At 46.9% G+C, this 26,121-nt stretch overlaps 1 protein-coding gene across 1 annotated transcript in view; it reads right to left on the reverse strand.

Moving 5' to 3' along the window:
- DOCK5 (dedicator of cytokinesis 5) overlaps nucleotides 1-26,121 on the reverse strand; it is a 228,491-nt gene that overhangs the window by 149,649 nt on the left and 52,721 nt on the right. Inside the window, exon 2 of the mRNA XM_075556494.1 lies at nucleotides 7,791-7,874. Coding sequence (XP_075412609.1) covers nucleotides 7,791-7,874 — 84 coding nt within the window. The remainder of the gene's footprint in view (nucleotides 1-7,790; nucleotides 7,875-26,121) is intronic.

A 26,121-nucleotide genomic window follows, 5' to 3' on the forward strand; every position in this document is an offset into this window, starting at 1 on the left:
CACCGGAAATGACCTTGGAAAAAAAGCCAGGATCCATCCAGATCTGTTGTTCAAACACGACATGATTCCACTCCACAAATGTTTCGAGTACACGTTTCCACAAGTGCATGGATTTTGTTGTCATTTTCATCCATCTGGGAAGTTGATGGACATCCAAAACAAGATTTGTTATCAATCGACATTTCACCTTTTTTGAAAAGAGAAAACCACTTGTAGACTTGAATTTTTCCCATCGCACTGTCCTTGTAAGCTGTGTTCAACATCACAACCGTTTTTACGGCATTTTTCCAGCACAGGAAACAAAATTTTACAGCCGCACGCTATTCTCTTAAATTGGCCATCACAGGAAGAAAAAAAAAAAAGAGGTTTGAGAGAAACTTTTACAAAAAAAAATTCACTGTGACCAGAGAACCTTCCCAGGTGATGCCAAGTGGGTGCACTAACTCAGAGGAGCTGGTAAATGTTAGTCTGGCGGGGAAAATGCGCACTGTGGAAGCTCCCCTCAGCGGAGGAGCTTTTTTCCGTCTTTTGGGAAGTACCCCCTCCTATTTGCTGCAGCTGGTTCTTGTACCATCCTGCATGATGCTTAAGAGAGAGGATGGCTGAGAAAACAAATTAAGCAAGCAAGATTTACCTAATGAGGCCGACTTTTATACGGTACTATGCCAGACCCAGAAGCCTTGGCAGTGCAGTGGTTAAAGCACTGGGCTGCTTAAAAAAAAAAAAAAAAGGATTGGCGGCTGGAACCCACCAGCTGTTCTTCAGGGAACCGATGAAGCAGTCTGCTCCCTGGAAGACTTACCGCCTTCGAAACCCTAGGGGCATTCTACTCTGACCTACAGCATTGCTGGGAGGTGGAACCGACTCAACACTGGGTTCAGTTAGGGGTTTGGTGGGAGACACCAATGCCTCAAGCAACAGGAGAAGAGGAGGCCGTTCCGATTTCCAGGAAGTTATTATGGCATGGTAGCTGAAAAGAAAACAGAAAAGGAAGACAGACCTACACATCTAGCTTACGGAGGATTCTGGGATTTCCGTGCAGCCTGGTCTGGATGAAGCCACCTAAGCTTCCTGGAAAAGGACACTGGTATTAAAGAGGAGGGGCCCAAGCTTTCTCCATTTCCTACCAGCAAGACAGGAAACTCACTCAGCAGAAGGTGTTGGGAACGGGTGTGCCCTACATGAGCCCACTAACCAGCCGACGACGTGAGGGACGCACGCCAATTCAACAGCAGCCGGCAACGCTTTCCTAATACAGCTGCTGGCGCTCTGCAACCTTACGTTCAAGTTCCTTCAGGAAGCACATCCTGCAAGTGGAGCGGCAAGGCAGTATTTGGGGAGCCTGGGAGCTAGCCACAGGCCCCAGCTTTGAGGTCAGAGGCAATCAGGAGAAGGACACAAACCCACTGGTGGTGAGGACTTCACGGCCCCTGTGGCTAAAGAGCAGACGAAGCCAGAGGGTCACTAGGCAGCATACTCCTCTCCGTAGGCTGAATTATACATGTGGGTGAGTCAAGATCAAAGTACGGACGTGCTCATGGACCTTAGTGTTTATAAGATCCACCTGCAGGTCTGCAAGCTTTTCAGGCAGGTATTTTCTGCTCCAAAGACACTTTCTATTGAGTGGTTTGCCTCCTTGGGTTGGCTAAACTGGGAGCACTCTAGCCAGGGGTGATTATTTATAGTGTGCTTTCGCAGCTTATAAATTATTCTTAAATTACCATGAACAAAGCAGAGGCATACATTCAACCTTCTTTCTGCTATTTGTGCAAGGAAGGGGGAAATATCTCCTTTCTATCTGACCTCAATTTAGAAATTTCCTTTAAGACCTTCTCCTCATGCTAATCCCTCACTGAACTTTCACCCAGGCTGCACAATGGTTCAATGCACTGTATTTCATAACGAGCATAAGACCTGCATTGAGAATATTCCCGATCCAGGTTACGCACCATGTAACTTCAAAAAATAATTATTGAAATAAAATCCGCACCACATGAAACGAACTATTCTGAACTGCACAAATGAGTGGCCTTTAATACACGCTCACACCTCACTAAGACAAGGGGTCACTACATGAAAAATCAATGTTATACAAAGATGGAGGGCTTGTGTTCCCTTGTTTTCAGACAATCCATTGGTCTGATCTTTTTTTTTTAATTTAGAAATTATGAACATGGGAGAGTAACAGCTAAGATATACTGAGGTGCTTAACCCTGTAACCAGTCCTCTTACGGATTATTCCTGTGAGGAGTAAGAGGCTTGGAGGAAACAAAGCGCCGGTATGTTCCCCGCCTTAAGGAACCCTGGCGGTGCTGTGGATTAAGTGCTGGGCGGCTCACTGCGAGGTCAGCGGTTTAAGTCACCCAGTCACTCTATAGGAGAAAGATGATGCTGTAGAGCCCCGTAACGATGGACAGCCTTGGAAACCCCACATAGGACTGCTCTGAATAAGGACTGGCGTGGCGGCCATGGATTTGAGTTGAGTTTTGCCTCAAGTATATGGGCAGTGGCCCAAATGGGTCAGCGTGAAGTGCCAGTTACTGCAGGAGCAAATGAATGAAGAGGCGCCCCCCCCCCAGGGAAAGGGTTCTGGGCCCCACCCGAGGAGAATTCAAGTCCACCTGCAGCCGTACTAGCTTAGAAGCAGGTTCAAATGTGCCTCACATGGTGAATAAGGAGATGGCATTTTCTTATTTTTTAAGACCATTCGATCTGAGAGGAGACTTCATTGGCCCAAGTTTTAATTCGTTCTTGTAAACACAAGCATAATGCCACACGCATCTTTTGAAAGGCGCTTCTCAGGAACAGATGTCCCCAGGAGTAGAGCTGACATGCTGTTTATTTAAGGTTAAGGTCAAACAGATGTGGGAAGTGACCAAGCACACTCCACAAAACGCCACACAGCCTAACCTGTGCTCAAGGCCAATGCAAAATATGCCCCAGCAGTAAGCGCTTGTCATAAAATCTGGCTGCCGGGCTCACTGCCACTGACGGTTTCTAAGGGCGGTCATGTTTCCCTAGCTAGAACATGGAGAAAGGCCTGACTCTAAATGACAAGGAGCTTCCAATTACCTCGACCCAAAGCTACAGACACATCAACTGCCCGGCGGCGCTGACACTCAGCACACTTTTACGCTTAATAACAGTTTCACAGGTCAACAGCTGCTTTCTCTGTTGCTCGTCTGTGATGACTTGGCCTCGTTGACCAGCCACAAGAGGAAGTACGTGGAAAGGAAACAAGAAAAAGGTTCGAGACCACAGAGTCAATGAATTGTCACACAATTAGAATGGGACCCCTGATCTTCAATCCCAGGTTCCCAAAGCATTATGCAGACCCGAGAGGGTCATCTGGGCCAGTGCAGGTTTCCTCCAGTAAGCCCAGCGGTTCTCAACCTGGGGGTCGAACAACCCTTCCCGGGGGTCGGCCAATTCTTAACAGTAGCAAAATTACAGTGAAGTAGCAACAAAAATAATTTATGGTTGGGGGTCACCACAACACGAGGCCCTGTATTAAAGGGTTGCGGCCTGAGGAAGGTGGAGAACCACTGAGTAAGCCTCACTTAGAAATGGTTCCAGATACACTCTGCTCCTCCTGTGTAGTTGCAGTGGAGTCCAAATTCAAACCATGTAATTTCTCTCACCTGTCAAAACAAGGAGGATGCCTGGTGGCGCCGAGGCTCAGCGTTTGGGAGGAGGTTGAACTAGTCGGCTTCGGTGAACATTACAGCCTTAGAAACTCTATGGGGCCTTTGACCCCATTCTACACAGTCGTGATGAGTCAAACGTACTTGACAGAAATGGGTTTGGTTTGGCTTTTGGTGAGAACACTGCCTCCTTTGCCCACTCAAAAAGGTCTGCTTCTATAAAGATGAGATTCAAAACGTGTCCAGCCCAAACTCGAATCCAGTTTTACGCCTTTTCATATTTCAAGCACGTGGATTTCTTGACTGAGGTGCATTTTAAAACCAGCCCCATATGCACAGTCACAGGGCTGCACTGAGGACCTCCTCTGAAAAGGCTTCTCTTCCAGGGCTATTTGCTCCCTTTGCTTTTTCTGTCATCCTCAGTGTTGCCTGTATTTTTGATTCTTTACAAGCTGGCGTGATGTGATGCTGGACCTGTGCTGCTATAGACCTCCTCCGTGAGGCCTTGGCACCTGTGATGCAGTGGCTCACTTTGTTAGTGCCAACAAGGGGCAGCTGTGTGGCATTCGCCCTAAGTAGCAGCAATCACCTCTCTCCCTCTCCTCCTCTCCCTGCCTCAAAACCAAACCAAACGCATTGCCTTAGAGTGGATGGCAACTCTTCATGATCCTATAGAACAAAGTAGAGCTGTTTCCAAGATGGTTGTTCTTTATTGGAATAGAAAGCCCCATGCCCCATCTCTACTTCAGAGCAGCTGGTGGCTTTGAACTGTGCCGTTGGCACAGTCTAACATGTAACCACTATCCCACCTTCTCCACACCCCAACTTTGAAAACACTCACTGTGCGCAAGTCAATTCCAACTCATAATGACCCTCTAAGCAGGGTAAATCGGCCCCTGTGGGTTTCCAGGGCTCCAACTCTTTATGAGAGTAGAAAGCCGGTTCTTTCTCTTAAGGAACAGCTGGTGGTCTTGAACTGCCGACCTTACGATTAGCAGCCCAATGCATAACCACTAGGCCACCACACTGATCTTTGAAAAATATATACAGTGCTTTAGCAATAAAAGGTTTCAACATCCCAGCTATCCTGAAGTTCTCTCGTGGAACCAAACAAAATCCTCCATGGCTACTGCCCCCAACAAACGTGCCTCAGTCTCCTCATTCAACAGGTTTGTGTTGAGCACCTACCATGTGCCAGGAGCTCTGTTGGGCATGGACCCTGGTGGGGCGGGGGGTTATGTGTTGGGTTGCTAACCAAAAAAGCAGCAGTTTAAACCCCTCATCCTCTCTGAGAAACATGGCTGTCTGCTCCTATAATGATTTACAGCCTCAGAAGCCTAAGGGGGCAATTCCACTCTGCCCTGTAGGATCGCCGTGGTAGGAATAGACTCCCAGGCAGTGGGTGTAAGTCGTGCTGGGCATGGGCATGGGCCGGGCAGAAGAATTAAGGGAGGGGCAGGCTTTGCTTTCAAAGAGCTATTAATCTAGGAAATTCTCCATTCAGCAACAGGGCAGGAAGCAGCCAGAGGAGAGTCCTACGGATTCTCTTGTGGTTTGTGGGCAGAAGAGATTATTTTAGCTTCTGGGTTCCAGAAAGGTAGACTTGTGTCAGTGCAGGACAAGAACGCAGAGAACTGGCATGCTTGGCTTTCAAAGGCAGGGTGGGAGGGAGTGTACAGAGGGTGTCGCAAAGCACCTTCCATCGCACCAGCCACCACTGTGGGCGTTTCTAGTCTGTTTATTTTTTAAAAACAAAACCGGAAGAGGGGGGTGGAGGAGGAGGGATGAGAACAGAGGTCATTACTCAGCATTTCCACCGTGCTCAATGCCTGCCAGCACCCCTGCCCTCGCTAGGTTCTGGGCTGCCTGAAATAATAACAGAATCTGAGAGCCCAGCCGAGAACTAACTCCGGGTCATTAAGAAGCACAAGAATGGCTCTTGCTATGCAGGTGGGCAAGGCCGTCTCTATGTGGAACTGCACTCCCGCCCAATAACATAAAAATCCCTTAAGAACTAATCTCATATCATAACCTCCCCGTAAAGCTGTCTTGCCACTTAGTGGTTAATGAACTCAGCTCATGATGTGAGCTTAGGCTTTAATCTCTCCGTTCAAACACAGAAAGCAATTTCCAAGGTGAGCCCATCGCTCCGTGACAGGCCCCCTTATAAAGCGCAGTTACTGACTTCTTTATGGCGGAGGCAAGCGGGCTGTGGCTGAGAGACCCAATAGTTTATGGTGGCAAATCAGCCAGAGAAGTGGCTTCCTGCTGGCAGAACTCTATCAACGACACAACACTGAGAAAGGAGCGGTTCTGCAGGCCCCTTAAGTGGGCCGGCTGGCCCTCTGGGGCACCCCCATGTGAAAGGCAGTGCACGAAAGGCACTGTTCAGGAGCGCAGATGCTGGCGGACGTACTGCCGCGAGACGGGGGCCAGACATGCCCCCATCTCCAGCTCCTCTACCTGTTCTGACACCAGCCCTTCCTCCCACAGCACTCTGCCTCTCTGCCGGGTTTGTGAGCCACACAGAACTGACAGCCAGCAGTTGGGATCCACGGAGTCTCTGCTGTAGAAAGATGACGCCTTCTGCCCCGGGAAAGATGGACCTTCAGGAGCTGACCTGGCACACCCTCAAAGCGGCAGCTCTCCTCGGACCTATAGGGCCGCTCTCTGGCAGTAGGTGTGAAGAGGCTTCTGAACTCAAGCTACAGAGACTATCGTAGGATACCCTGTGTGTGCCGCTGTGTTCCCACCGACACTGAGCACGCTCAGGGACCGCGCTGGCGCCCTGGATACGGGCGGCCTTTGCCCGGTGCACGGGCCAACGGGAAGACCACTCACCGTGTAAAGCGCGGGCAGTGCGCACTTTGAAAATGACTGCAAACGTAGGCCCGATGAGGTCGCGGGGCCTCACCTAGTACACCAAGCAAGCAGGCGAGAGCTTCATGAAAATGGAAAAGGTGATGCTTACCTGGGGTATCTCGTGCATCCACAACAGAAATACCACAAGCGCGGAGCTTTAACAAATAGAATTTTACTCTCAGCTTCGCAAAACCAAACTCATTGCCGTCACGTCACTCTGACTCATGACGACAAGGACAGGGAAGGACTGCCCCCGTGGGTTTCTGAGACTGTAACTCTTTATGGGAGTAGAAAGCCCTGTCTTTCTCCCGAGGAGCTCCAGGTGGCTTTGAACTCTGAAGCTCTACGTCAGCTGCCCGGTTTGTCACCACCGGGGCTCTCTCGGCTTAGGAGGCGTCTCCTGCAGGGCACCATGCCATTCATGACAGATCATGACGGTATGCTTGGGGACCTCATGTACTTCACATGAGACCAGCTCCATTGTTCTCCTTCCCCAGCTCCTCAAGACTATTAAGAAAGCTGAACAGAACGAAACAGGGCGCGGGCACACACACGAACACGAACACACACACACACACACACACACACACACACACAGGAAAATACATTGGGCAGCTACCATGGTTGTGAGGCACCATCAGAACAAGATCTGAAACATGACAGAGGCCCAGAAAGACGAACCCAACATTTGGGGTTGGTTCCCCAGTGAGTTCGGCTGGAGACAGAGCCAAGACATGCGCCGCCCTGAGCTCTGGACCAGAACCAAATGGACCCCACCTCCCTATCCCAACCTAATGGGAGGAACTAGACCAGCAGGTTTTCTGGACCTGCTTCAGCCCGGACCTAATTCCCTTTAAAAATCTCAGCGACACCAGAAAGTCAGCTCCGTTCCTTCTCCCTCCAACCCGGCAACACGTCGGGCTGAGTGGGAAGAGGTCTTTCGTCAGCAGTGTCTTCTCAGGGCAACTGCAAACCCAGGGCTCCAGCAGTCCCTCGCCGGCAGCACCGCGTTGGCGGAGGCTACATCCCATAGTGGGGGCCCAAAGGCCCCTCCACATGCTCGCATACCTCGACTCCGGTGTCTGGGCATGTCTGCGCGCCAGTGTTGGGCTGGCTGTTTTGAAATCACCCAAAGCATGAAGCTGTATAACTAAGTACTTCCTGGAGTTTTACTAGCCGCACGTCAGGAAGGAAAGCACGTGGATGTTTGCTCCAAGTGCCTTCTGAGTGAGTAACTTCCACTGTTTCTTTCTCCCAGCCTGGCAGGAGGCCTTCCACACTCACCCTCGTACATCTCCAGAATGTGCACCGTGTCGCCAACCTGCAGGGAGAGCTCCACATCTTGAGAGGCGTTATAATTATAGATCGCTGGAATGGAAGACAAAGGGGGAGGGGCATCAGTGGCAGTTAAAATGCATGTCATTCATTGATACATTCAGCAGTTAATGAACTACTCATTCAACCAATAACCCTTGGCTTAGTGATCTCCTGTCAACCTCCCATTCTAAAGCAGAGAGCATCCTACTGGACCCCTAATGACTGGGTGGGTACAGTCATTTCTCCACTCAACACCTATCAATTTCGCTGTCAACGAGGTAACGGGCGCCATGTTAGACACTGGTGATAAAACAGCTAACCACACAGATGCAGTGCGATTCTCGGCCTCAAAGAACCTAGCAGTCTGGTGGGAGGGGGAAGCATTAAAGACGGATTCGCAGGAAATACTAAGGAAAAATGTGGGGAGTCTTGTGCAGGAACATGGCAGCCTCCTATAGCGAGGCTCTACGTGGTGTTTGCTTGCCCCTTCCCAGACAGTAGGCAGCCACAGCAGCACGGGGCGTCTGACCTCTGGGGCACTCAGAGCCATCAGCCTGCCTTCCCGACACAGTAATTGACAGCCCGGTCTCATCGATCATCTTGTAACAGACTTGAGCACAGAGAGAAACATGGGACAGTGGCAGCCTTGCCTCAGGTCTCCCCCAGCCCCCGGGGGACTGGGACACCTCAGCACTGCCTACGCTTTCCTGAGTAAGGTACCTTCAATTGCTGCAGGGACTGGCAATGATGGGTGAGGCATTACACAAAGGTAACGAACTCTTACACACAGTAAGAGGCCAACCCCATTTTCAATTAGCAGGAGTGTTGGAGAGTTGATACCAAAGTACAAAAGGCTAATGTGCACATGACCAGATATTCAACAGGATTAGTCATTACTCCGTTTGTCATTGAGTCGATCCCAAACCAGGGCAACGCTTAAAAATTAAGTCAAACCCCAAACTCATAGCCAATGAGGCGATTCTAACTCCGGGCAACACTAGGCAGACTTTTCCAGGCTTCCATCAATCTTTATGGGAGCAGGCCCCTCAGCTTTCCCCTGGGAAGCAACTGCTGGTGACTTCTTAACTGCTGGCCATCCACTACACCACTAACAAAAGTTGGAAAAGGAAACAAAAATAATCTCTCCCGAAGCCTCTAGAAGGAATAAGGAAGGCCCTGTCCACCCCTGGGTCTTGGACTTCTGGCCTCCAGATCTGTGACGCAATAAACTGCTTGGGTGATTCAAACCGCTCACTGGGTGGTCATTTATAGCCACAGGAGACTCATACAACCCCGAAGTGGACACCATGCATCCACCTGATGGGGGGGATACACAAAGTATGTCCACACAATGGAAAATAAAGAACAGACAAAAGACAGGAGGTACAGACATACGCTACAACATGGATGAACTACGAGGCCACAGACGAGGACGCCAGGCCCAATGAGCCGCATCATGTGAGAGCCCATGTACATGAAATGCCCAGAAAAGTCAAGTCGACGGAGATACGCGTGGGTCATGGTGGCCTGGGCTGGAGTGACTGATGAGAAATGAGGGAGTCTTTGGGGGGAGATGGAAACTTTCTAAACGTGGGAGTGTGGTGATGGTTCCACAATCTGAAATTCTGCTAAAAATCATTGGACTGCACACTTAAAATGGGTGAGTTTTATGGACTGGAAACGAACACTCCGAGTGAAGCTGGCTGTCTTTTGTCTTTCGTTAAAATTCATTTCTTGTGCCCCTCTCTTCTGGGGAGTGATTTGCAGCCTCCGAGGAAAACAGGGTCTTCGTGGACCCTGCGCGGGCCACTAGCGTGAGGAGCCCCTTGGCTCTCCATCCTCGCAGGTCTGGTAAGCACATAGGATGCTCAGCCAACTCTCCTGCTACATGCAGCCTTCAGGGTAACTGAGCAAGCCCTCCTCAAGTGAGAGAAGAAAAGAGGGCCCGTCGCTGTCCGTGCTAGGCACACACTTGAGCCTGTGATGCAGCCCACACCTGCAGCGTGGTCAGAGGCTTGCCCTTGGCCACGATCCGTCTACCAGTGGACACCTCTCCAGCCGCATCTCGTTCAAGTAGCCTTTCCTTCTGGATGCACGTCATCGAAATAACCTTCTTCAGTATTGTTTGCACAGAGGCCTGGACAAATTACACGGGAGTTTATGAATCTAGAACAAGGACTGGCTTGTCAGAGAGACACGAAAAACACATAAATATAAAAGGGGTGATGGTAGGGTAAGAGAAATAGCACAGAATTCAGCAGCCGGAGTCAACCCTAGATTTCTACCGCTGTTCGTGGGGCATGGGGCCACAGGGATCTTTGAAGGGTCCTAACGACGCGGGGTGACTGTTCCTGCCCTCTCCTCTTCGGTTGCTGCTTTCTTGCAGAGAATGAAAATGGAGACCACACATCCGTGACCCCCCCCCTGGCCTGTATTTATGCTCTCCCCACTTCTCCCTGCACCCCCCATGGAAACAGGAAGTGGTGAGGTCACTATGTCACAATGTGCTTACTAAACCCAAGTGAGGTCACCGTTACTAAACCCCAGGAAGCTTCGTCTCTTCCTGGTTCGGCCTACTTCTGGGAAGTTAAAGGTAGCATCTCGCACTGGTTATTGTTACTGTTTGGGCTGACTCACAGGGCCTCTGTACCGCAGGACAAACCAACACTCGATCCTGCACTAGCCTCTCGAATGTGCTTCTGTTTGAGCCCATTGTTGCAATCCGAGGGCCCATCCATTTTGTCAAGTCTTCTTCTTCTGAGCTGCCCCTCGACGTTACCAAGCCTGGCGTCCTTTTCCATGGACTGGTCTCTCCTGACATGTCCAAAGCACCGGAGCACTGAAAGTTGCCACCATAAACATCTACCAAGGGCTGTAGCAAACACACACTCGCTCTCTGCCTCTCTCCCTCTCACTGTAAACACATTATATTTCCTCGACATTCTTAAACCTGAATTAATGAGTTCCAAATACTGCCTTAGCCTAATGGTTCCCTCTTACTTCCACTCTCTGCTAAATCCCATCCTCTGGTCCAGTCTTCTATCCCCCATAGATACCGTGCTCAATTCATGACTTATCTGGACTAAATAGACACTCCTGGGCCTTATAACACAAATCTTACATCCACAAGCCAATTTGGCAAATGACTTCCTGTTACTCTATACAAAGCTCTTGATGCTCCCCCTTGCAACAGTTGTCCTCTTCAACACTAACAGTCAGGGCTACTGCCTGACACCAGTCAGAGGCTTAATTCACAAATGAGACATGTTGCGACACCGTACCTTTGTGTCGTCTACATTTCAAGTCACGGGAATGGAAGGTTCTCAGGTAGGATGACAACTGCATTTTAAAAGAGTATTTTACTCTGTCTATAAATGGTACCCATTGGTTCAGTTATTCACCACTCCTTCTAAAAACTCAAAGCCAATTGTTCTGCCCTCCCTAGAAGAGGTGGCTGTGGTGTGCCTGCCACTCGAGGAAGACCCCCCCCACCCCTCAGTTTTCTTCACCTTCCTTCCCGGGTCCCTTCTGGCCTCAGCGTGACATTGTCGCCTCACTGTTGCTAACCGCCACCTTGTGTGGCTCGCAGGTTGCTAGGCTGTGGGAGGTGTGGCTGTTTCTGTGTGCAGCTTGCTACACCAATTCTCACACACAGCAACCCACTGCAGGACGACGGAGCGGAAGCGCCCTGAAGAGCTTCCCAGGCTGCTGGCGTCTCGGGAGGGGGCTGCCAGGTCTTCTCCCCGGCTTGACAACCGGCAGGTTCAGACTTCTGAGTCACTAACCACTGCGCAGCCAAGGCTCCTTTGCCGAAAGCCACACCACCACCGGTATTTCAAGTACCAGCAAGGCCACCCATGACGGGCCAATTATAGTAGAACTTCCACACTGAAAGAGGCTAAGAAGGTCGGTCTGGCAGTTGGTCTACTTGCAAACACTGGTCAATGGAAACCTCGCGGATCTCAACAGGGCACTGGCTGACACAGTGCTGGAAGAGGAGGCCCTGCGGCGGGAGCCACTCAAGTTCCACAATGCTGGGGGAAAGAGGAGCTGATTAACGAAGGACTCAAGTCGAAGGAAAATGTTTGCGAAATGTCGATGGCAACCTATGGACAAGTGTGCTTCATACAGTCGAGCAATGGACTGTCCTAAGATTTGTAAGAATCCCCCAATAAGATGATTACTACTACTAATAAAAGCCACACTGCTCAGGACAATGGATGTATGCATGTCAAGTGCAGGACCGATGTGTGTTTCATTCTGCTGTCTGAGTCTGCGCCACCTCGAGGGCACGCACTACACCCCAGACACTGCGCTGACCTGGGTGGTTGCCCTGGGCCCAGACCACACGTCAGCAAACAGGTCCTTTATTAAGCTCTCTAACGAGCAACACCACCCCACCTCACAGAAAAAAGAAAAGGGGTATCAAAATCACATCTCTCCTTACCACACACGAGAGAAGCTGCCTGCCTTTCCATCCACTGGGGTGAAAAGTCGCTGCTGAGATGTTTGTGCAATCTGCTTCCTGTCTTTGGGTAACAGCACCCCAAGGTTTCCAGTCACTCTGTAGCTGCCAATTGTTCTCCGCCACTCTAGTTCCAGACAGTGTTCCCCCAGCCCGACCCACCCGACCCACCTCCTACTTACATTGATACTCAGAACACTGGATGTGCGAAAGACTTAGTGGGGGCGCTAAACATTTTGGGTTTCCACGTAGATTCAGGCTCCACTGAGTGCTTTCTGGAAGTTATATCTGAGTTATTTCTGGACAGCAATGCCAAAAGCTTTGTCCTCAGGTGGAGTGGTTTTAAAGGCCTGGTGTGGCTCCCTCAGCCAAGCCCGGGAGAGGCGGCCGTACCTCAGGGATACCGTCATACGGATTTGAATCAGGCTCCGAGAGCTGATCACAGGACTCTCAAGCAATCCTGCCACCTCCTCGAATCTGCAGTGGTCCATGTATCCACCATGGCCCCTTTCCTCCTCCAGTACTCCAGCCGACTGTGACAAACTGTCAGCTAGCCGTCATGATTTGTGACAATTTCTTTTTTTTTTTTTTACATCATTTTACTGGGGGCTCTTCAACTCTTGTTACAATCTATACATCAATTGTATCTGACATATTAGGACATATATTCCTTCGTTTTTTCTAGACATTTACTTTCTATTGAGCCTTTGGGATCAGCTCCTTTTATCCCCCCCTCGGCCCCTTCCCCTCTACCAACGCTTGTGGGCCCTTGATAGATTACAGACTGTTAATTATTTTCAAATCTCATACCAACCCCTGTCTCCCTTCCCCTCTGGTTTCTGTTGTTCTTCCCCCTGGATGAGGGTGTGGTTATGCGCCATTCATTGCTATTGGTGCTCCCTTCCTGCCCCCCCTCTCCCACCCTTCCCCATATGCTTTTGGTATCTTTAGTCCCATCCCTGTTCCTATGCTCCATGTGTGACAACATCTTTGGTTTCCCGAGTCCTAATTTAAGTGGCCACCTGGTGGTGGCTCTGTGGACACATGACGGCCTCATGCTTTTGGATCTCCCTCACCCTGATGGCTTCCTTTAGTCTTGTTTGTTCTTGTCCTGTTTAACGCTTAATAAAGACATCTTCATAGATCATATATATTATATCACATATATATTATATTATGCATAATCATTTATGAATATAAAATCCTATCACATATGATTTGTATGATGTAGCATATACTTTATATATAATATACATTATCGATCAGATGTTATATAATATTATTATAGAACATATAATAGCCTTATGTCTACCAGAGGGTACCCCCAAAAACTGGAATTGTGCTGGGCCCAAAAAAGCTTTCATAGTATGCATTTTCCCTGCTAGGCATGCATCAAGCAACTCGCTCTGATTAGTGCACCCAGTGGTGTCACCTGGGAAGGTTCTCTCTCTCTGGTCACACTGCATTTTTTTCGTAAAAGCAGCTTTGCTCAAATCTCATTTTTTTGTGATAGCCTATTTAAGAGAACAGAGTGTGGCTGTGACATTTTGTTTCCTGCTCTGGAAAGAACACGGCAGAAACACAGCTTACAAGGACAGCACTATGGGAAAAACTCATCTGAGTGGTTTTCTCTCCTTTAAAAAAAATGTGAAATGTCGACTGGATGATAAACCTCGTTCCAGATGTCCATCAACTTCATGACCGGATGAAGATGGCTACTCAGAGCGCATGTGGAGTACGTTCCACCAGGTCAGACTGTTAATCAAGCTTTCTATTTAGAGCAGTGGTTCTCAACCTTCCTAATGTCATGATCCTTTAATACAGTACCTTATATTGTGGTGACCCCAACCATAAAACTATTTTTGTTGCTACTTCATAACTGTGATTTTGCTATTGTTATGAACCGGGCAACCCCTGTGAAAGGGTCATTCTACCCCCAAAGGGGTCACAACCCACTGGTTGAGAACCACTGATTCAGAGGTTCTGAAAAGATTATATAACAGTGTGCGACCAAAAGGACCTGATTTGTGGCAGATGGGGGCCTACTTTTGTCACCATAACAATGCATCTGCTCATGCAGCCATCTCAGTGCATCTTTCTAGCAAAAACCAGCCTGCCTCATGCATCTTAATCATCTGACCTTGCTCTGTGCAACTTCTTTGACATTTTGTTTCTGCAAACGCCAAGGGGCATGAAAAAACAGTGACTTGATGATGTAGAAGAGGTAAAGAAAAAAACAAAACAAAGGGAGGTGCAGTCCGCCATCCAAACAGATGAGTTTGAAAAATGTTTCCAGGAGAATACTTTGAAGGTGATATGGTTGTTTTCTAAAAAATGTTTAAATATGTAGCTTTGGCCAAAAAAAAATCCAGTTTTTGGGGGGTACCCCTTTGTATGTTATATGTAGATGACAACTAATTATGTTTATACAATATAATATATAAAATAGAATTTAATAATAAGATTATATTATAAACAATACATATGATAAGCTATAATGCATAATATAATTTTATATTGACAAATACATCAACAACCTATAATATGCAGATGACACTACCAAGGTTGCTCAAAGAGGACTTGAAGCACTTTCTGACCAAGCTCAAGGACTGCAGTGTTCAGTATAGATTACAACTCAATGTAAATAAGACCGAAATCCTCACAACTGGACTAAGTGGTAACCTCACAAATGGAGAAAAGGTTGAAGTTGTCAAGGATGTCACCTCGTTTAGGTGCACAATGAAAGCTCCAGAAGCAGCAGCCAAGGACTCGGAGGACAAACTGTAATGAGGCAAGGCCACTGCACCAGGCCTCTTTAGAGCACTGAAAAGCAAGGATGCTAATTTGAGGACTAAGGTGCGCCTGATCCCAGCGATGACACCCCAATTGCCTCGGGTGCCTGTGGAAGTTGACCGCTGAACAAGGAGAATCGATGCATTGAATTGTGGTGCTGGAGAAGAATACTGAAGTACCACCGACTGCTAACAGGACAGACTTTCTGTCCTTCCTTCGAGTCGAGGAAGGCAGCACGTCATCTCCCATACGTTGGGCATGCTGTCGGGAGGGGTCAGCCCCTGGAGAAGGACATGAGGTTGGGTAAAGTGGGAGGGGCAGTGAAGACAGAGAAGGCCCCCAGGAGACGGACTGGTACCAGGGCTGCAACCAGCACAGGAACACGGTTAGGCTGTGCAGGACTAGGTAGCTTTGCATTCTGTGGCGGATAAAGTCACTGTGGGTCAGAATTGAGTTAAGAGCACCTAATAAGAATGAACATAAATTATATTTGAATTTGGTGACCTTTCCACCCTGAAACACTGTTTTTCTTTCCTGTACACCATGGTTGTGTAACCTCAGTTCATAGGTGCCACACAGAGCAGGGACAACTGCCCTAAAGGGTTTCCTGGACTGTAGTCTTGACAAGAGATCATCTGGCCCTTTTGGCTGAGTGCAGGACCACAATAATCCTATGGAATGGGTAATATCATGTACAACAGAATTTAATGAAGTAACAGGCTCAAAAGGGTTAACATTTTCCCAAGGTGACCTATATTGTAAGCAAGAGCTGATACTAAACTTTGGTCCTATGATGTTCAGTAAGAGCTGAGACTAGACTTTCATCCTATGACATTCCACTCATCAGCGTTACCAGGCTGTTCCATGACAGCAAGGAATTCCTGATGGCTTAGTAGTTATGTGTTAGACTGCGAACCACAAAGCCGGCAGTTTGCAACCACCAGTCATTCTGTGGGAGAAAGAAGACTGAGGCTTTCTACTCCTGTAAAGAGTTCCAGTCTTGGGAAACCACGGGGACAGTTCTACCTTCTCCCATCGGGTAGCTAAGAGTTGGCATCACTGGACAGCTTTGAGTTCGGGGGTTCTCCAAAACAGCAGTTAACCCACCAGCCACTCAGAAAGATAAGATTCTCTGTTCCCATGAAGACTTACAGTCTCCAAAACCCCAAGGAGCAGTTCTACTTGGTCCTAGAAGGTGGCTATGGGTTAGAACTGAAGCAGTGGGCCCCATATAATGAAGGTATGCCTCACAGGAGGTAAGCCCTTCACCTGGTCAATCCTAGGGAAATCAAAGGAAAGTCCTCAAATGACTCTAGTGTGGTCTGGCCTTTGATTTCTCTCATTAACTGAGAATACAACCACGGGAACAAGTTTTATCTTACAAACCAATGACTAGTCATCACTGTCGACTCGAAAGCCAAGCCCTGAGTTGTCAGTCCACTTCACCTGGAGCAAGCCTAGAGAGAGTTCCTGTGTCCTGTGTGGTCCCAATGAGTCAGAACTGATTCAACGGCAACAAGGTTTGTTTTGTTTCTTTGTGGTTCTTGTTGTTTGTTTGGCTGTTGGCTGTCAGTCTCAGACCACCCCATCATTTTGCTAGGCTCTATTACTAATGCTGACGGAAGCAGCAGTTAAAAACGCAAATGACGCGTTGCATTGGGCAAATGTGCAGCACAAGGCTTCTTTAAATCGAGTGTTAAAGAACAAGGATGGCACCTTGAAGACTAAGGGGCACCTGCCCCTGGCGTGGTATTTGTAGCTGCCTCCTATGGATGTAAAAGTTGAACAAAGAGTAAGGAAGAGAGAGGAATTACTGATGCGTGTGAATAATGGTGGTGGTGAAGAACACCGGAAGTACTATGGACTGCCAGAAGGACAACCAATCTATCTGGGAAGGAGTACAGCTAGCCTACTCCGTGGAAGTGAGAGCGGTGAGCCTTCGTCTCACTTACCCTGGGCATGTTATCAGGAGAGCCCAGGCCCTGGAGGAGGACACCAGGCTTGGTAAAGGGGAGGAGGGGCTGTGAAAAAGAGGAAGTCCCTCTACCAGATGGACTGACCACAGTGGCTACAACACGGCTCCCACATAAGAATGGTGAGGCTGGCCCGGGACAGGCAGTGTTCCATTCAGCTGTACACAGGGTCATTGTGAGTCGGAATCAGCTTGAGGCAACTCAACAACAATAATGTAGAGATTACGTGTGCTAATGTACTTCATGGGCCACTTTCTCCCCCTAGCAGCTGCATAGCTGTAATAGAGAAAGAGCCAGGGGAATTGAAGAAGAAGCCTTAGCGTTAAAACAGAATCAATGCTAGTCTCGGCTTGGCTGCTGCCGCTAGTGGCTGCCTTTGAGTTGGCCCTTGACTTGTCACGACCTCAGATGTGACAGAGTAGCCTGTTTGCCACATACAAATTGTACGACCTTGAATGAGTTACTTAGTGTGGGCCTCAGTTTTGCACTAAGAAAGCAGGGACTGGATCTAAAGGTCCCCTGGCCTCTGACATGCTCTGGTTTATAAAGGTGAGAGGGCTAAGAAGCCAGAGAAACACACTGCACTGTTTTTGAACCAGCAGGCTCCACCACAATCTCTTGTTTGGTCTGAGGAAATCAAACAAGACTGGGGGCGTTGCTGTGCGTAAACCGCCTAGCTGCTGCTGTGTGCAAAGTCAGGACCGGGGAGTTGCTGGAATGCCTTCCTTGCAGCTTACTGTTTAATCAGGAAAGTGTAATTCAGCAGAGCCAAGCAGACAAGACAGTACGTCGACAGAACGCAAAATGGTCTGCATCGCACCACATTCTTAATTTGGGCTTTTCCTTTCCAACCAGACTTCAAGGAGATAGGGACACTTCTGAGATCCCTGCGATACGGAACCAAGGAAACACAGCCGCAGTTCCAAACGAGAATCGGTCTGATGATGAGAAGTCGGGGGTTTATCAGTAACTCATCTTTTTAGTAAATGAGGTTCATTCACCAAAATCCTCAAATTACAACCCCCTGAAGAGTAACGAACACATTTTTATTCATTTGGTAGAAACTATGGAGGGGACGGGAGGAGAGAGACTTTAAGATAAACTCAGAATTAGTCCTCAATTTGGGTTGCACTCATTTATTGCTCTGAATATCACAAGAGTGAACAAGCTTAATCTTTTTCATAATTCTCTTCGTCTGCCTACTTTTAACCTTTACTATAAACCAAACGAGGCCATCTCCTGGTTTTGCTCCCAGAAAGCCAAATGGACATTCTTTTGCTCACTAGTGACTTTTACACTCCTGAGTGGCCTCAGAAGAAAAGCCTGGGCGTCTTCCAAAACTCCACAAGCAAAACCTCCTGCTACCACATCCATTCCGACGCACAGCCACCAGAACAGGGCAGAGTAAACTGCTTTCTGAGAACCTTTCCTGGCACAGACTGTGCCAGCTTTCTCCCATCGTGCAGCTGGCGGGTCTGAGCACGGATCTGTCAGCCAGCAGTCCAACACTTAACCCTGTGGCCTGATGGTCTCCCCACCCCCCCAAAATACTCACTGCCTTCTCATAGCAACCTTATAGGGCTCTGAGAGAACTGCCCCTGTGGGGTTTCGAGACTCTCACTATTTACGGGAGTAGAAAGCCCTGCCTTTGAAAAACAAGTAGCCAGTGAAAAACCCATAAAGCATAGTTCTAAAAGGGTTATAAGGAAGGACCATTCAACCAGGGTGCAGTATAACACCAATGAAACACACATCATTCCCCTAGTTCCTGAATGCTCCCTACCACCCCAACCAACTACCATGACCCAGTTCTACCTGACAAATCTGGCTAGACTGGAGAACACATATCGGTACAGATTAGAGCTCTGGACACATGGAATTCAGGACAGATAAACCCTTTAGGAACAGTAGTGGGAGTAGTCATATCATGAGGGTAGGCGGATGGTGGGGGGAAAGAGGGGGAACCCATCAGAAGGTTAGATATATAGCCCATCCCCAGGGAGACAAATAACAGAAATGTGGGTGAAAGGAGACAATGGACAGTGTAAGACACGAAATAACAACAACAATATATAACGGATAAAGGATTCACGAGGATGGGAGGGTGGGGGAAGAAGGGGGGGAAAAGGATAGTTGATACCAAGGGCGGATACCAAGTAGAAAGAAAATGCTTTGGAATGTTGATGGCAACATATGCGCAAGTGTGCTTAATACAAATGAATGATGGATTATCATAAGATTTGTAAGAGCCCCCCCAATAAAATGATTAATAATAATTAAAGTCACAGTTCTACTCTACCATCTCATCCACAAGTGTAATGTAGATCGGAAAATTAGATTCAATGCAGAAATTACACTAAGAAGTAAAAAGATAAAACAAAAAAGCATGGGTTTAAGTTGATTATTACAACTAGACTTCACATTATTGTTACTTTTCATAATGGAACTACCAGCTTAGGCAGATCCAAACCAGAGGTTGAGGACACCTGCTTATCCCACACCCCAACAATGTTCCCCAAGAGCTGACTCCTAGAGGAGTCTTAAAGCTCGTCTTCAAAGTTGTTCAGGAAAATGCAGGAACAAATGGCTAACAATCACAGTTGTTTAGAAATTTCTATCTTAAGGTTATGAATGTTTGTGGATGAGCAGATGAATCTCTTTAACTAGAATGATTAGCTTTTCTTTTTTTTCTGTTCTTTGGGTGTCTATCTATACAAGGTAGGCAGGATAAGCAATCCCAAGGAGAGGGCAGGGTACCTAAGGTTGGGGGTGGGAACAATGAAACAATAACAAATTACTGAAAGGTGAACAATGGGTAAACATGATAGTGGAGCAGGAGTTAAGAAAACGAGGAAAGAATAAGAAAATTAAAATTATATATACAGGTATAAATATAGATATGAATATGTGTAAATACAAGTATATACAGATAGATGTATTTCTGTGTATATATATATATACACACATGTATGTAAATACAACAAGGAAGCAGATGGACTATGGGCCTCTACTTTAATCTTACCTCAGTACAAACATGGTTTGCCCTAATAATGTGACAGTGTATGATACTCACCTTCCCAACACGTTTGCTAAAGACAACATGGGTACATAAGCAAATGTGATGGGAAAAAGGTGATGGTGTCTGGCTATTAAAAGCTATCAGTGTGGGGTCTTAAAGGCTTGAAGATAAACAAGCGGTCATCTAGCATGGAAGCAACGCAATCTACATGGAAGAAGCACACAAGCCTGTGTGATCATGAGATGTTGAAGGGAAGAGGTATCAGAAGTTCAAAAACAAGCAACCAAATGACGTGAAGGAGCCTAGACAAAGTGGAGACCCAAAACCCACCTGTAAGATAATTGGAAAGTCCCTCACAGATGGCCACACAGAAAGGATGCTATATCCAGGGTGCAGTACAGCACTGATGAAATACATAACTATCCTCTAGTTTTTAATATTTCCTCCCCCTACTTATTAGGTCTTAGTTCTACCTCATTACTCCTGTTAGATTAATATGTATGTTCATTTGTATAATTAAGATCGATGCATGAAATCCAAGATAGATAAACCCTTCAGAAATAGTAATGGGAGTAATGATTCCCTAAGGGTACAGGAAGAGAGAGGTAGGGAAGCGGGTAGAGGTAGATGAATGGATATAGTGGATGGTGTAAGATACAGCACCCCCCAAAAGAAATAACAATAATATTTAATATAATAGCAAGGGTTCTTGGTGGGTAGGGCAGGGATAAAAGGGAGCTGATATCAAAGAATGCAAGAAGAAAAAATGTTTTGAAAATGATGACAATAATTGTACAAATATGCTTCATCTAATATAACCATGATTGTTTAATATCTGTAAGAGCTCCCAATAAAATGAGGGGGGGGGAGATTTATTTTTTTCAAATGAAAGTTTCAACTACATTGTTTGTTTGAACTTTACCAAGTGGTAAGTCATCACGTTTAAATTAATATGCCATTACATTCACAAGACGTGTTTAAAGGTGGTACACTGAAACAAGACTGTTCAAAATCACAGAACACAAACACTCTGAATTTTACCAACCTGAGAGACCCCGCCCCCCTCATACCCCAGCAGAGCCCAGGGCTGTGACTAATCCCTCACAGACTGAACAAGTGGTAGCCACCTTCCTCTTTTTTCCTTCCCTACACCACCTCCCTTTTTTTAAAAAACTATTTCCAGCTTCCCCACTGCATCCTTTCGAAGATAGTTACAACCAACCATCCACACTTACAATGCACAGGGGAAGCCATCTGATGGAGAGCGTGAACAATCTGGGCAATCCGTCCAAGGTCCAGGTTGCTGAACAATGAACCCTGGGCATCCAAGCCATGGCACTGCAAGCAATTAAGTACAGAGCCCTGGTGGTGTCGTGGTTACACATTGGGCTGCACCGGCAGCTCTGTGGGAGAGACTGGGCTTTCTGCTCCCTGAAACAGTAACCATGTCGGAAACCCACAGGGGATCACTATGAGTCAGCAAGGACTCCATAGCAGTGGGTTTTGTTTAGTTCCCCATCAACCCTCCTAACCCCCAACCAAGAAACAGAAATATCAGTGAATAGTTTAGCATTTTAATTATTTCCTTCCTGCTCCTTCCAAGCACTTCTTACCAAAAACAACAACAAGCAGCACAAATCCATTACCATCAAGTCAATCCCGCTGCATAGCAACCCTATAGGACAGAGTATGACTGCCAAGGCTGTAATCTTCATGGGAGCCAACGGCCACATCTGTCTCCCACAGCAAAGGCTGGTGAGTTTGAACCACCAACCTTTCAACTAGCAGCCAGCCATGTAGCCACTGCTTCCTTTGAAACACAGGCCAGTGTTGTACTAAGAATAGTAATGATGCTCTCAATCCTATGCTCATTAGAAGACTCCCAAGTTGGACATAATAGTAAAAGTTTATAGTGTGGTTTACATCTGAGTTGCTACTTCTTTCTTTTCCCAATTGATCTGTTAAGGCAAATTGATAAAAAAGAAAAAAAATCTGAGAGCAATGAAGACAGGATAGTAATGAAAGAAAAAACTAACTTATTACCAACCCAGAACACCTTCCCCCAAATCAAATGATGTTCACAATGTTGGGTTATTCTCCAGACACCGTCTTACTGAATAATAAATAAGGAGATCTAAGATAAGAATGGTTACAGAAAAGATTCTGTTTCACCATATCCAAGTTATGGATACTGTGGTAGTTAGGTTTATTGTGCCAACCTGGTCAATAAGAACATGTTGGAGCATGCTGGTGCTTTAGCTAGTTCTCTGCCTCAACCTGGGAGCTACACTACCTGTGGGCCAGGCCAACCAGTGGATCGTGTATCTAGAACTTGAGGCTCCCTCCAGACCTACTTCGCCACACTGCTGGTGCATAAATCGCTTGAGCTTGAAGTTAGTAGATCCTGTTGCCTTGCATTGCTTGCATTTGATAGCTCATCCTGGTCTGCTTCCCTAAGTTTCAGAGCCACTGACTGTTGGTAACCCACTCTGCTGCTTGCTGCCTGTGGACAGACTCTGCTTGCCTTGCTTGAAAGGACTTTACTGTCTGCTTGCTTGACCTCGTACCCAGCAACCCACGTGAGTTGAGGGACTTCCAGTATATTAACTGTTTCAAACAAGTGAGTTGAACTGAGCCCTCTGTACTACTGTGTGGATGAATTAGCTGTTATTCCTTCTTGCTGTATAAACATATGCATGTATATATACATAGATAGATATGGTTTTATATATATAAAATCATAAGTGGCTGTGGGATACAGAAGGATTTCTTTCAAACTGTCTCCCCCAAATATATGCCAGACAGCTGCTTGGGAATGACTATACTTGGAGGTCATCAGAAGTAGGTAAGGGGTTATTCTCCATGAGAGCTATTAACCATCTAGAGCAAGTAGTCACCACTGTTTATCCCACAACAAATAGGGCCCACTCCCTTCTGATAAGGATAATGGTTGTCTGTTTCCTTGTAGGAGACCCCAGAGAGGTCAAACCCACCCAAGGATGATCAAGGTTAGGTTGCCATCTTGAATCTAGGGTCCACCCATCTTGTCACATGTATAACCCCAATCCCTCCCCTTCCTATTGTGTGTATTTCCCTAGACCACCCCTTCCCATTACTGTATTGCCTATAGTACAGCCCCTTTCTGTGATGTATGTCCTCACCTGTAATTAGGGGGCTAGCATGTCCCCAGAGAATATAAAAGGGGCCGGGGCTACCATTAAACTCTCCCTCCACGTAGACCATCAGTGGGGCAGAGGTGAGCATGCTACCATGAAACGTGTCTGACTCCCATTTATTTCAATACATCACTTCTATCTCTCATGCTCTCTATAACTTTACTATGATCTTTACTTATTATCACTGTACAATTGTGTCTACCAGACCCATAATGATGTGTTAGGGGCTGGCTTACCCTGACAAGTGGCCTGGTTTCGTTTCTCTAGAGAACCCTGACTAACACAGATACAAGTCAGAACGGACAGATGAACCTTAGGATAAGAGCCAGAGAGAAAGGTGGAATCTGAAAAAGTTCCTTTACAATAATAGTCAGGAATACCAAGACTGTTTCCTCCTTAAAAAAAGCCTGGTGCACTAACCCGCCCAAGGGGAGGGTTTTGTTTATATCTCCACAGGGAAAGAGGAACCAGACTTCAACCTGGTGCTCCAAGATGTGAATGCAACATGCTGGCATGGAGTAGGGAACCAGTGGAGAGGTCTGAGGGGCCGGCCCCAATCCCAAATTTGTAGACAGCTGCCCCTGCCCGCAGAAGAACTTATTTCAGAAGACAGCACTGAAGTTACAGCTCAGGGAGAGGGATAATGTCTGCTCAGAGCACACAGGAGCAAATGAAGGGGTGGAAGAGAAAGTGGAGCACGTCATGACCCACCAAGCTTTGACGACGATATCCCTGCTCAGAGTAGCCAATCCATAGAGAGGACCATGTGGCTGGCCCCACTATGAGACACAACATCCCTCACTGAACCATAGCCCGACAGGAGACAACACTGGAGACACAGTGTGGCAATTGCACCTGATCTGATCCCACCATACCAAGGCAAAACACTAACGGCATGCAACAGAACAGCAAGGGGAACAGAGCAACAAAGTCCCCAGGGAATACCAAAAATAGACTTTGGGGCCAGGGCTTGGCACCCCATCAGACTTGACCAAAAACACCCCTAAAGACCAACAAACAGTCCTTGAACTAACTACAGGCTTTTCTTTGTTGTTGCTATGTTGTGGGGTTGTTTTTTTGTTTGTTTGTTTGTTTTAAACAATTTATTAGGGGCTCACACAACTCTTACCACAGTCCATACATATACATACATCGATTGTATAAAGCACATCTGTACATTCTTTGCCCTAATCATTTTCTTTTTTTTACATTTTATTAGGGACTCATACAACTCTTATCACAATTCATACATATACATACATCAATTGTATAAAGCACATCCATACATTCCCTGCCCCAATCATTCTCAAAACATTTGCTCTCCACTTAAGCCCTTTGCATCAGGTCCTCTTTTTGGGTTTTTTTTTTTTGTTGTTGTTGTTATTGTCTTTCTGTTGCTATTATTGTTTTGTTTTATTTTGTTGCTTGGTTTTGCTCTGTTTTGGTTTAGTGCATGTTATTATCTCTGCAGGTCTGTCTAAATAAGATAGGCTGGGTGAACAATCTGGAGGTGAAAACAAAGGAACTGACAGTTCCGGGGTGACATGGGAGACAGGGAGGTGGGGGGGAAAGGAAGTGGTGTTAACAAACACAGGGAACAACAAGTGATCCAAATCAGTAGTGAGGAGGGTGTAGGAGGCCTGGTAGGGCACGGTCAAGGTTAATGTAACCGAGAGGAATTACTGAAATCCAAATGAAGGCTGAGCATGATAGTGGGACAAGAAGAAAGTAAAAGGAAATAGAGGAAAGAGCTAGGAGGCAAAGGGCATTTATAGAGGTCTAAATAAAGGCATGTACATATGTAAACATTTATATATGAGGATGGGGAAATGGATTTATGAGCATGTATTTATAGGTTTAGTATTCAGGTAGCAGATCGATCCTGGGCCTCCACTCAAGTATTTCCTCAATGCAAGAATACTTTGTTCTATTAAACTGGCATTCCATGATGCTCATCTTCATGACACAATCGCTGAAGACAAAGCAGGTGCATAAGCAAATGTGGTGAAGAAAGCTGATGGTTCCTGGCTATCAAAAGATAGCGTCTAGGGTCTTAAAGACTTGAAGGTAAACAAGAGGCCATCTAGCTCAGAAGCAACAAAGCCCACATGGAGGAAGCACAAAAGCCTGTGTGATCATGAGGTGTCGAAGGGATCAGTTATCAGGCATCAAAGAACAAAAAATCATATTGTGTGCTTACCTCCCCAATACGATTGCTGAAGACAAATAAGTGCATAAGCAAATGTGGTGAAGAAAGCTGATGGTGCCCAGCTATCAAAAGATATAGCATCTGGGGTCTTAAAGGCTTGAAGGTAAACAAGTGGCCATCTAGCTCAGAAGCAACAAAGCCCACATGGAGGAAGCACACCAACCTGTGTGATCATAAGGTAGTGAAGGGATGAGGTATCAGGCATCATCAGAACAAAAAAATCATATCACTGAAAATGAGAAGTGAAAAATGGGGACCCAAAGTTCATCTCTAGGCAACTGGACATCCCCCTAGGGAAGGGTCGTTGGGAGAAGACAAGCCAGTCAGGGTGAAGTATAGCAATAATGAGACATGAAACTTTCTTCTGGTTCCTAAATGCTTCCTCCCCTCCTCCCCCGCCCAGTATCATGATCCCAATTCTACCTTGCAAATCTGGCTAGACCAGAGGATGCACACTGGTACAGATAGGAACTGGAAACACAGGGAATCCAGGGTGGATGATCCCTTCAGGACCAGCGGTGAGAGTGGTGATACCAGGAGGGTGGGTTGGAAAGGGGGAACCAATGACAGGGATCTACATATAACCTCCTCCCTGGGGGACAGATAACAGAAAAGTGGGTGAAGGGAGCTGTCGGGCAGTGTAAAATATGACAAAATAGTCAT

This window comes from Tenrec ecaudatus, chromosome 8 (genome assembly GCF_050624435.1).
Source record: "Tenrec ecaudatus isolate mTenEca1 chromosome 8, mTenEca1.hap1, whole genome shotgun sequence".
Classification (NCBI taxonomy): Eukaryota; Metazoa; Chordata; class Mammalia; order Afrosoricida; family Tenrecidae; genus Tenrec; species Tenrec ecaudatus.